The sequence below is a fragment of the Dreissena polymorpha genome, chromosome 9 (genome assembly GCF_020536995.1).
Source record: "Dreissena polymorpha isolate Duluth1 chromosome 9, UMN_Dpol_1.0, whole genome shotgun sequence".
Lineage (NCBI taxonomy): Eukaryota > Metazoa > Mollusca > Bivalvia > Myida > Dreissenidae > Dreissena > Dreissena polymorpha.
Genome location: NC_068363.1, coordinates 100,754,265 through 100,767,555, shown reverse-complemented (window position 1 = coordinate 100,767,555; position 13,291 = coordinate 100,754,265). Strand labels below are relative to the sequence as shown.

General features: G+C 36.2%; 1 protein-coding gene across 1 annotated transcript in view; it reads left to right on the top strand.

Annotated features, from left to right (window-relative positions):
• The window catches only part of LOC127844852 (borealin-like), a 28,676-nt gene extending 16,484 nt beyond the window's left edge, over positions 1-12,192 (top strand). The window contains exons 7-9 of the mRNA XM_052375378.1: positions 8,339-8,406; positions 10,453-10,633; positions 12,022-12,192. Coding sequence (XP_052231338.1) covers positions 8,339-8,406; positions 10,453-10,633; positions 12,022-12,126 — 354 coding nt within the window. The 3' untranslated portion in view covers positions 12,127-12,192. The remainder of the gene's footprint in view (positions 1-8,338; positions 8,407-10,452; positions 10,634-12,021) is intronic.
• The last annotated feature ends 1,099 nt before the right edge of the window (positions 12,193-13,291 follow it).

Here is a 13,291-nt window from a genome sequence, read left to right as displayed (position 1 = left end):
GATGAACAGGCACTTAATTTTAAGGTGTGTGGCTTTAACCTTTCTTTGTCTGACTCACACAAGTAAATCACGTTTATCAGCGAGAACAAACGTTAGCGTGGGTTATGGCCGATTGTTACTTCCGTGTTTACCGAAAAGAATGAATTTTTTTTATTTTAAACGTGTTTAATCGAGAATTTAAACAACACACTGGTTATAACAATGGCGGACGGTGAAATTTCTTCGGATGAGTGGTCGGATGACGAATTTATTGATCAAATAGGTGATTTTGACTTGCATCATTTAGATGAAAATGACAGACAACGATTGAATAGTGTTTTACAAACTTTTGAAAACAATCCAGATAACGATACAGGTGACGTCGACTTTTTTGGAAATTATGAAACACCTGATGTGTTTGAGTGGAACAGTTCCTACAGTGTATGCTGCATAAAGAAGTTTGAGGAAGTTCCAGGCCCTGTCAGAATATATGACACTTCTGCCTCCCCCTTAGAACTTTTCCAAGTGTTCTACTCAAATGAAATATTTCAACACATAACAGACTGCACAAACCTAAATGCCCAGAGAAAACGTGCAGCTAATCCGGAAGAGCACAAAACTACATGGACAGATGTAACTATCACTGACATCAAGGTGTTCTATGGTGTTATGTTGATGATGGATATAGTGAAGTTTGATAGAGATGAAATGTATTTTAAGGACAGTACAGACACTCATTTCATGCTTGGGTCAAAAATTCCAGAAGTGATCACAAAAGAGCGATTCTTCCAGATCAAGTGCTACCTTCACTTCACATATGAAACTAACAACCATACAGACAAACTGTTCAAGGTCCGATTCATGCTGGACACTCTGAGAAAGAAATTCAAGTCTGAATATGTGCCCCATGAACAGATGAGTGTAGACGAGTCCATGGTGCCATTCAAAGGACGTCTTGGTATCAAGCAATATATGAAGGACAAGCCTGTAAAATTTGGCGTCAAGATGTGGATGGCTGCCGACTCCATTTCAGCCTACTGTTGGAACTTTGATGTTTACGTTGGCAAACGGGCTACTCAGGTAACTACGCAATATTAGTTTTAAAATTGAATCTTTCATTTAAATTGCTTCTATAATAAAATGTTTTATTTAAATTACAGTTATTGCTATTTGTTTTATTGTTTGAAAACCACAAGTTTGAACAAAAGTTATATCAAATTTATTGTGTACAACACAAATGTATGTAGACACATAATTAAAAAACAATAATATAAAAAATACACACCAAAGGAGTCACACAATGTTTCTTTTAGTATTACTTGAAGAACCATAAATATTACTGGTATTTTACTACAGGAAGCAACACAGTGATTTTATTTTATTCTACACATTTTGATTGGTTTGTTTACAGATCTACCAGGTGTTTGGACTGAGCGCACAGGTGGTCATCGACTTAACCAAGGACCTGGCTGGGAAGGGTTACACCATTTATACCGACAACTTCTACACCAGTCCTAAACTTGCCCACTTCCTAGCCTCCAAGGAAATATACACCTGCGGGACAGTGAGGACCAATAGGCATGGTTATCCACAGGAACTGGTAAAGACAAAAGCCGAGGCACGACAGCTACCACGGGGCCACTTTGACTGGATGCAGTGTGGAAGTTTAGTAGCTACCTCATGGAAAGACAATAAAATGGTGTACTTTCTGTCTACTGCCCACATGCCAGAACTGGATCAGCTTACTACCTCAAGAAAAAATAAAGATGGGACGATACAGCGTCTACCATCAACTCCGTGTGTCGAGGAATATGGAAGATACATGGGTGGTGTCGACCGCAATGACCAAATGACGAGGCTTAACAAATCCAAAAAAAGCATGCGGTGGTATCGCAAAATCGAGCGCAAATTGTTGGAACTTTCAGTTTACAATGCATACATTATAGAAGGAACGATCAGAGACCAGAAGGCTCCAGGAAAAAGGAAACGTGACTTGATGTCCTTCAAGCTGGATCTGGCACATGCGCTTGTGGGAACTTCACGACTGCGAAAGAGATCCTCTGGGCGAAGTCGGTCAGAAAACTCAGAAAATATTCTTCGCCTGGACAACATCTCCCACCTGCCAGCAATCGGTGAAGGAAAGGACCATGTTTGCGTTGTGTGCAACGAGAGGCACAACAGGTACAAGAGGAAGCATCCGGAAGCTACCTATAGTGAAAATCCTTTCAAGAGGTGCAAAACAACAATCAAGTGCAGCAAGTGCGATAAGTATTTGTGCTGCAACACTAAAAACATGTGTTTCACAGACTTCCACACACTGGTGAATTTGTAGTCCAGTGATACTGACATATCGTATGGAAAGACACACCTGTACAGGTGAAAAACTCACCTGTAATTATATTACCTTGTGAGATGGACACATGTCATTATATAAATACTTTCAGGCATTTTAAGACAGTGTATATTGTGTACAGTAACGTGTTGTGTTGACAACCATGATTTGTTCAACAATGATGCTTATTAGAGTATTATAAATGAATGAAATGTAAGCAACTGCCATTTTACCTGTGTACTTAATTATTCCTTTAAAGTTATAAATTCAAGGTTTTAAACAAGGACACGCTTATCTTTTTACACTATATATTGTATACCAATAGTACAAAAATTTTTTTGAAATGAATTGATGTTTTATTATGATTATTCTTTAAAATTATTGAATTTTTACCTGTTAATTAGGTATCTTACCTGAAAAAAACAGGTAAATATGAATACAATCAAATTATTGTTTTTGTGATTATATAGATACATGTATGAACTTTCTAAAAATGTATGGCTTGTTATAGAAAAAATGCTTTGTTTTTGCTGTTATAAAGGATGTATGAACATATGATGTATTTCTTAGTTCTGCCAATTTACCTGTGTACTTAATTAATCTTTTAAAGTTATAAATTCAAGGTTTTAAACAAGAACACTTATCTATTTACACTTTATATTGTATACCAATTAAATAGAAATAATTTTGAAATGAATTGATGTTTAATTATGATTATTTCTTTAAAATTATTGAATTTTTACCTGTTAATTAGATTTCTCACCTGAAAAACCAGGTAAATATGAATAAAATTAAATTATTGTTATTCTGCTTATGTAGATGCAAGTATGACCTTTCCGAAAATGTATGGTTTGGTACAGTAAAAATGCTTTGTTTTTGCTGAAATAAAGGAATTATAAACATATGATGTATTTCCAGTTCCAATCAATTTATTCCAGGTTGAAGGGTATTCTTATAGAAAACTAATATAGGGTTGAAAGAGTTAAAAACTAGGTCACAGGGTCACTTGGTGCATTTCAAGCATTTAGCATGGTGTCCGCTCTCCCTAGTTGAAGTAGTTTTCATTCGATTTTCACCAAATTTGGTCAGAAGTTGTGTTTAGACAATATGTAGGTCAAGTTCAAATATGGGTCATGCCGGGTCAAAAAATAGATATTGAGGTCACTTAGTGCAGTTCAAGCATTTAGCATGGTGTCCGCTCTCTAATTGAAGAAGTTTTCATCTGATCTTCACCAAATTTGGTCAGAAGTTGTGTCTAGATTATATGTAGGTCAAGTTCAAATATGGGTCATGGTAAAGTTATCAAGTTGTCCAAAACCTTCAAACGGGCGTATCTTGTGACAGTTTGGCACTCTTGTTCCTTATATGTCTATAGTAAAACCTTGTTAACACTATAGAGGCCACATTTATTTTCCGATCTTCATGAAACTTGGTCAGAAGATCTGTCTCAATGATATCTTGGATGACTTTGAAAATGGTTTCGGTTACTTCAAAAACATGGCCACCAGGGGGTGGGGCCTTTTTTCTAATATGGCAATTATTTGCTTAAGTAAAACCTTATTAACACTCTAGAGGCCACATTTATTGTCTGATCATCATGAAACTTAGTCAGATGATTTATATATTTTGAAAGTGTATGAAAACGGTTCTGTTCTGTTGAAAAAACGTGGCTGCCAGTGTGTTCACTAGTCATGAAAGAATATTTTGTTCTAATGACATCTTGGGGTGCACAGAACAGGTCAGTTCCTTTGAATCTCAGGTGAGCGACTTTGGGCCTTTCTGGCCATTTTTATGCCCCCCTTCGAAGAAGAGGGGGTATATTGCTTTGCTCATGTCGGTCGGTCGGTCTGTCGGTCCGTCCACCAGGTGGTTGTCAGACGATAACTCAAGAACGCTTGGGCCTAGGATCATGAAACTTCATAGGTACATTGATCATGACTCGCAGATGACCCCTATTGAATTTTAGGTCACTAGGTCAAAGGTCAAGGTCACGGTAACCTGAAATAGTAAAATGGTTTTTGAATGATAACTCAAGAACGCATACGCCTAGGATCATGAAACTTCATGGGTAGATTGATCATGACTTGCAGATGACCCCTATTGATTTTGAGGTCACTAGGTCAAAGGTCAAGGTCATGGTGACCCGAAATAGTAAAATGGTTTCCGGATGATAACTCAAGAACGCATACGCTTAGGATCATGAAACTTCATGGGTAGATTGATCATGACTCGCAGATGACCCCTATTGATTTTGAGGTCACTAGGTCAAAGGTCAAGGTCACGGTGACCTGAAATAGTAAAATGGTTTTCGGATGATAACTCAAGAACGCATAGGCCTAGGATCATGAAACTTCATAGATAGATTGGTCATGACTTGCAGATGACCCCTATTGATTTTGAGGTCACAAGGTCAAAGGTCAAGGTCACGGTGACCCAAAATAGTAAAATGATTTTCGGATGATAACTCAAGAACGCTTTTGCCTAGGATCATGACACTTCATAGGTACATTGATCGTGACCCGCAGATGACCCCTATTGATTTTCAGGTCACTAGGTCAAAGGTCAAGGTCACAGTGACAAAAATCGTATTCACACAATGGCTGCCACTACAACGGACAGACCATATGGGGGGCATGCATGTTTTACAAACAGCCCTTGTTCATTTTTTGAGGACAAGGCAAGTTTATGGAAAAGCTATAGTTTGTGTGTATGTGTTTTGCCCCCAGATGGAATTATCGGGGTATATTGTTTTTGGCCTGTCTGCCTGTCATTCACTCATTATATGTGTGTGTCCCAAAACTTTAACCTCGGTCATAACTTTTGCAATATTGAAGATAGCAACTTAATATTTGGCATGCATTTGTTTCTCATGGAGCTGCATATTTTGAGTGGTGAAAGGTCAAGGTAACGGTCATCTTTCAAGTTTAAAGGTAAAATATATGGCGCAGTAGGGGGCATTGAGTTTCACTAACACAGCTCTTGTTCGCTCAGCCGCTTGGAAAGTGTTAACATTTATGCAGTTAAGTTAAAGACTCATGAGTCTGTTTCTTGGGGAAAAAACAGTACTTTTTATCTGTAAAAGGGTCATCCAGAAAGTGCAGAATAAGTAGGGATGGCATCAAATACCTATATCAGGATTCGAATATTCGCAAATCCATTCAATCGAATATTCGCATGCAAACGGCTGGATTGATTTAACTTTTATTACTCAGTTTCGTAACCACTAAGGATATTAAATATACATTGACACAGAGATACATTTGAATATACAATTGTTGTGTTGAGAAATAGAAATAAACTGTATATGAGTTGTAAAAACAAACTTTGAAAAAGCCTATTTAGCCGATATATATTTTAGAAAAGAGTGAAACTTGTTCTGTGTTAACTTCCATTGTTGTGTAAGTTATATCCATTTGCTAAATACGAGGCTGTTTATTAACGTTGCTATTGAATAATTGTATCGCTGTCGGCTAATACTATGACCGATACTGTTATCGGGCCCAAATAGACAGAAAAATATCATGTCATAGAATTGTATCTTTATTTGAAATTTTAAAGTACCGATTGCATGTATGCTTATATAAAAATAAAACATCAATAAGGCATGCAAAGTACACCAAATATTCAAGAAAAAATATAAGGACAGCCATCATGTCATAGAATTTTATTTTTATTTGACATTTTTAAAATAACGATATCCTGTATGTTTATTCAGTTATATCATTTGTTAAATTTGAGTAATTCACATTGTTTTGTTTCTGTTCAAACTGTGATCACAGAAACTAAATTATTATTCGCCAGTCAAATGAAGCCCTTAATTGGCACCTAATTGACAAACAACAGTTCGGGCCCTTTCTAAGAGTGTGTATATTGCATTGCGCATTTGGGTAATTCACACATTTTAATGGCTGTTCATAGTGTGATCACAAAAACTTAATTATTATTTGCCAGTCAATTGAAGCTGTTAAATGGCACCCCATTGACAAACAGTTCGGGGCCTTAGAGTGTGTATATTGCATTGCGCAGTCAGCGCTGATACGAGCCGCGTTATCAGTTTGACACCAAGAACGTCACATCAAACATGTTAATCCCAAATGATTTTGGAAGCCAATTAGTTAGCGGATCGCAGGTCATTAAATATGAGGGCAATTACGTTTGAAAAAAAAATGCGAATATGCAAATATAAATTTTGTTATTAGAATACTGACCATTCAATCGAATATTCAAATAATTTTGCCATCCCTAGTATCAAGCCAACAACCATCCACTGTCAATTTGGATGTACACTGTTACTCCAATATAATACGGATGACGGGGTCCAAGCCACAACACTGAGATATACATGTAAACGGATCCGCATTACAAGTTCTGAGCTCATTGATTGCCATTAATGTTGTCATTCACCAATTCATGCATAAAAACCCTGCCTTATCAATAACTGTATGCCTGCCACTTTTTATGCCCCCGGATCGAATGATCAGGGGTAAATTGTTGTTTTTTTTCCTGTCTGTCTGTCATTGTATGTGTTTGTCATTCTGTCCCAAAACTTTAACCTTGGTCATAACTTTTGAAATATTGAAGATAGCAACTTGATATTAGGCATGAATGTGTATCTAATGGAGCTGCACATTTTGAGTTGTGAATGATCAAGGTTATCCTTGAAGGTCAAAGGTCAAATATATTGCTTCAAAGCAGCGCAGTAGGGGGCATTGTGTTTCTGACAAACACATCTCTTGTTTAAAGTGTATAAATATCCATTAATCCAATATAAGTACAACATCAATGTTAAAAAATAACTCTGGCAATTTATGACGATAGTTGTGTTTAAAAATTTGATCGACACAAACACACAATTTTTCAGCAGTGTAAAGTGTACTGTACATTATGGGACAGAGAACTGCTTGGATTTAATTATAACAACCAATGGACAAGTGAATTTAAAGTTAAATTAAATGCAATATGATACACAGCCATGGTTTATTGCATCATACGCAGTCATGTAAAAAACGTGTATCCCTTGAAAATTGGGTGAATATTGAATGCGAATTTTTGTTAACAATTACCCTGTGTTTTCATGTGACCAATTCGTCTGGATAACTTAGTTATCTTTGCCTGGTATGTCCCACTTGCATTGTAGCAGACAATATTAATTATTATTTAAATGGATTTTGTCTGCAAATAACAATGAAATTAAACATGTCTCGTAACACTTGTAAAAGTGATTCAAAAGATCGAAAGCACAAAAATAGTAACAGCATTAGAGTGTGAAACAAGGATGAACACATGCTATTTTTAACCAGGTTTTCCGAAGGAAAAAACTGGTTATTACATTGGCGAATGCGGGCGGGCTGGCTGGCTGGCTGGCTGGCTGGCTGGCGGGCTGGCGGAACAAGCTTGTCCGGGCCATAACTATGTCGTTCATTGTCAGATTTTAAAATCATTTGGCACATTTGTTTACCATCATTGGACGGTGTGTCGCGCGAAATAATTACGTCGATATCTCCAAGGTCAAGGTCGCCACGACTAAAAATAGATTTTTTTTTAAAACAAACTTACAAAGGGGGTTAATTTTGTTTGTTCATTTCAAAAGTTCAGTTTGAGTTTTCTCCCTTTATCAGATTTTTTTTTCACAATGAAAACCTGGTTTTGTGACAATTTTGTCCCTTGTTCCCACCTTTATTTGAATTAAACAATAGATTATCACACTCAAATTGCCCAGTAATTGTTAGTCTTTAATCGCCTACAATTTAGCAATCATGTTATCAGCACAACAGGTGCCGCCATATTTGAATAAAATGCTCGAAACCGAAATAGAAGCTTGGAGAAAATCTGGAGCAAAAACTCGCCTGCTCTTTATTGAATTAAGCCTTATTACATAGCGCTTTATATTGGATTTACAGAATATATTTTCAATAACAAGAAAGCTTGTAAAGACTGTACTAATATGTGATTGTTCATTTTCAGCGTTTTTAGATTAACCATTGAAACTCTTACATTAATGTAAAACATGTCTCCATTTCAATTCAGACAACCAGAAAAAAGACGGTTGTCAAAGGAAAAGGTGTCACCTTCAATGCCGATGAGCCAATAAATAGGTATAGATTTTGATTTTTTTCTACTAAAACTGTATTATTTGAGAACCGAAATTAGTGCTAGAAGTTGAGGTATTTAATACTGTTGATACTCATGCTCTGTTCGTGTTTACAATTTGTGACAAGTTGATTTTTTAAAACATTTTTATGTGGGAATGTTTGTGATTTTGAATTATTATCCCCACGCTTTTTGAAAAAAAGGTGGGGATATTGTGGTTATCTCCGCCGTCCGTCTGTCTGTCCGTCTGTCCTGGCCACTATCTCCTCCTACACTAAAAGCACTAGAACCTTTAAACTTACACACATGGTAGCTATGAGCATATGTGCGACCCTGCACTATTTGGAATTTTGATCTGACCCCTGGGTCAAAAGTTATAGCGGTTGGGGTGGGGCCGCGTCAGAAATTATCACTCATTTTTTTAGGTTATTTTACATTTACTTCTTTATTTCTACACCGATTCACTTCAAATTGATACTGGACCTCTCTTATGACAATACGGTCAATCTCAACCATGCATGGCCCCATTCCCAACCCTGGGGCGCCCCGCCCACATAGGCCACACCCACCAAAAATTTCCATTTACTATAATTTTTTCATTTCTACACGGATTCACTTCAAATTGATACTGAACTTTTGTTATGACATTAGGGTCAATCTCAACTATGCATGGCCCCAATCCCAACCCTGGGGCGCCCGCCCACATAGGCCACACCCACCAAAAAATTCCATTTACTATAATTTTTTCATTTCTACACGGATTCACTTCAAATTGATACTGAACTTCTCTTATGACAATAGGGTCAATCTCAACTATGCATGGCCCCATAACCAACCCTGGGGCCCCGCCCACATAGACCACACCCACCCAAAATTGCCTTTACTATAATTTCTTCATTTCTACACCGATTCACTTCAAATTGATATTGAACTTCTCTTATGACAATACAGTCAATCTCAACTATGCATGGCCCCATTACCAACCCTGGGGCGCCCCGCCCACATAGACCACACCCACCCAAAATTGCCTTTTACTATAATTTCTTCATTTCTACACCGATTCACTTCAAATTGATACTGAACCTCTCTTATGACAATACGGTCAATCTCAACTATGCATGGCCCCATTACCAACCCTGGGGCCCCGCCCACATAGACCACACCCACCCAAAATTGCCTTTTACTATAATTTCTTCTTTTCTACACCGATTCACTTCAAATTGATACTGAACTTCTCTTATGACAATATGGTCAATCTCAACTATGCATGGCACAATTACCAACCCTGGGGCGCCCTGCCCACATATGTCACACCCACCCAAAATTGCCTTTTACTATAACTTCTTCATTTCTACACCAATTCACTTCTTATTGATGATGAACTTCTCTTATGACAATACGGTCAATCTCAGCTATGCATGGCCCCATTACCAACCCTGGGGCACACCTAGGTCAAACATTCGGCATGGGGATACGCGTCGGCCTCTGCCGCGCCATTTCTAGTTGGAATTTAATCCCATACCAAATACTATTTAGGAGTTACAGGTATATCTTTTTGTGATGCTTCACGCATCTGCCAATTGTCTTGTTTATCTCAATGCATGCATTTGTATGCCTAAGAATGAAAGAATGATCATAATGTCCCCATTCTTTCTTTAAATTGCTATGTTACGGATTGGAAAATTGACAAGTGCAAAATGAAATTAGAAATCCATAAAGAGACTTGTTCACAGATTTTTTAGCATGTTTTGAAGTTTGTCAAAAAAATCCTGAATTGATAAACTCCATTTTTAATTATTTGAAAAATAAAGTAAACAATTTCATGTCTCCGTGGCATAGTGTATATGGTGTCTGTTTATAATTTATCAACCGGGAGGTTAGGGGTTTGATCCCTACAGTGTAAGCATGATTTAGATTTCTCAAAAAGACTTCAAGTACTAGTTCTACCCAAGAAAAAGCTTCAACAGCATTTCATTAAGCATGAGTTTCAATGCAATCAAGCTTAAATAAATATGTTTAAACTAAACTAACTTTTTGCATTTTTTTCCCAGCTTTGTTACGCCTGCGGCCGGTTCCCGCAACATGTCCATGCTGGGCTGGGGAGCCACACCGATGGTCACACCCAAGTTCGATCCCCGTCTGCCAATCACCCCTGCGATGAAACGAAACGTTAAACCGGATGAACTTATCATGTCAATGGCCGGAAGTCCTGTCAACATTGACCGGAAAATGGTTTGGAATTATTGAGACTCTATACATTGATTTGGACAGAATAAATATATATGTTTGCAATTAGCTCAAGTCTGCAAGCCATGCACTGGTTAAATTAGAAACCTGCAGTCTCAGATCCTTTGTACCTTAATTTGGGGTTTGTATCATTGTCATTGTCTCAAGTCACATCAAAAATACAATATTTTGTCTTTAGCTTGCTTGGTCAAAATGTTAAGTTTCATGACTGAAATATATAAACTAATACTAAAAAAAGAATATTCATCAGGTATATGACTTTGCTTCAAAGAATATTGCATTTTATATCAGTGTTGGACTTTATTTGGTGTACAGTTATGAAACAGTTTAAATGCAAAACAATGTAGTAAGGTGCTACAGCTTGCTTTTGGCTGAATTGGGAAAAGTACCAATACTAAACAAATTGGGAAAAATAATTGTGAAAAACACTGAAATTGCTAAAAATCACACTTTGAAATCTTTTGATTGGGAATTATGGGTCTATTGAAGTGCTTGGTATAAATTGCACTTTGCACATGTGTTTAGGATCATTGTTTTAGGTTACTGATCAAGTTCCATAACTTTGAACCAGAATTTAGGAGAAATATGACCCTTTTGTACACATGAAATGCAGGTTAAATGTTGCATTCAAATTAATCCACATCTCCAGATCTCAATGTCTAATACAAATATTGGAATAAACTGTAAGTCTGTGTTCAGTGTCTTTATGAACATTTATATTTACTAACCATTGCCTATGACTTGATTGATACTGTACACTTATATAGTAAATAATAAAAGAAATCCTTTCTGAAACTTCTAGTCCAAGAGACTAAATATTTGGTTTGTATCATGTCTAGTGTTTCTGTACAAAGATTGTTCAAATCATGCCATTGGTGCTGAAACTGGAAACACCCCAGGGGTCACATAATTTATAAAAACTAAATCAGTTACATTTAAAACATCTAAAAACAAAAATGCAAAAAGTTGTACATTTTGGCATGTAACATCATACAATGTTGCTGTGCTAAGTTTTTAGGATCGTTCATGTTCAGTCAAATTAGACTCTGGAATTGGTATTTGGTACCATACTTGACATTGGATTGTGATCTGCTACATTATTTTTCAAATTGCACATATGGGTCAAATTTTGCCACGCCCCATACAAGTTCGTGATAACTTACCATCTTGGCCTTCTTGTTTGATTACAGATGTATACCATTAAATATATATCGCATTTAATATAGAAGCTACCTACAAAAAATGACCATAACAATATTTAAAGCGGAAGAATAGTCAAGCTTGAATAGTTGAGATAATAACAATTCATAATTGTCTTAAATGATTTCTATTGTATTTGGAATTTAAGTTCAGTATTTCATTTCTTGCTGCAGACAATCATTGCGGACAACGGTGAAGAGATAGATGTGATGTTACCAGAACGCAGCACAATAAGTGACATGCAGAGAATCTTGGGTAGGATTGTGAATAAGACCTAAGAATTTTCAATTGGTGATAAATCCCTGTTAGATCACACTTTTTAGCCTATTACTGTACCAACACTGTAGCTGCAGAACTGTCTATTGCAAAGAAGGTTAAATATATAGCACTAAAATCTGAGCTTTGAAACACATTGTGCTGTTAAAAATAGGTGTACAGTAATTAGAGGGGGGACAAGTTCACATATTTCTTAAATCGTCCATTTTTTTATACATGTTAATTGTTTTCATACTTTATATAATTGAACAAGAAAGGCATTCCGAACATTTGATAAATTGTTTACAAATGGCAATAAGCTGATTCATATCAATTTTTTGTAGGTTAAATTATATGAATTCTATATTAATTAATAAAATTATTGAATTTGTGAGATTAAAATAATTGATTTTGCAACAAATATTTCAACCCAATTTTTTTTATGGATACCATTCATAAACACAACTTTGATTTTTCTTATGCTTTTCTCTGTTAAACATTACAACTATTTAATAATGGATAATTAACATTTGTCTTTTGTTGCAAAATGCACTATTCTTCTGTTCTATTTTTGTTGTATTCATGGATTGAGAACACAACCTGTGGCCGTATTATTATGTTATTTTATTTAATAAATTGCAATATAAATCTCCAAATCGTTTTTGCTCTTATGTTTTATGTGTACATATGTAGTTAAGTGAATTGGATCCTGGTACTTGCATATTCAATTGCGTAATATAGTGAATCAAATACCTGCCAAGTCATGTGTGTGGAAATCCTATTTATGCTGAACCGTTTTGCCCTTTGACCTTAAAGTAACATTAATACTCAAAAATAACGAATATTTCGCAAAATATTTCGTGAAATAATGTTAACCAATAAAAAAATCAGTGTTCCATATATCAATTACCAAAATTTCAACGCTAGAGGATGTATGGTAACATAGATTCTACAGATACAAAATGCTCGTTTTGATTTTTTGAGGCACAATACATTCCATTTTAGTTTCCTGCAACGATAACTGTTCACACGACACACAAACACTAACATGGTACATCAACATGTGTTCAATATATTGTCCCCCAAAAAGAAGAAAAATATCACGATTTTGTGGAAATACATGCGTGCTTTTGAAAGTATTAGGGTTTGATATCTTTTATGTATGGTGAAAAATAACTTGCTTGGTTC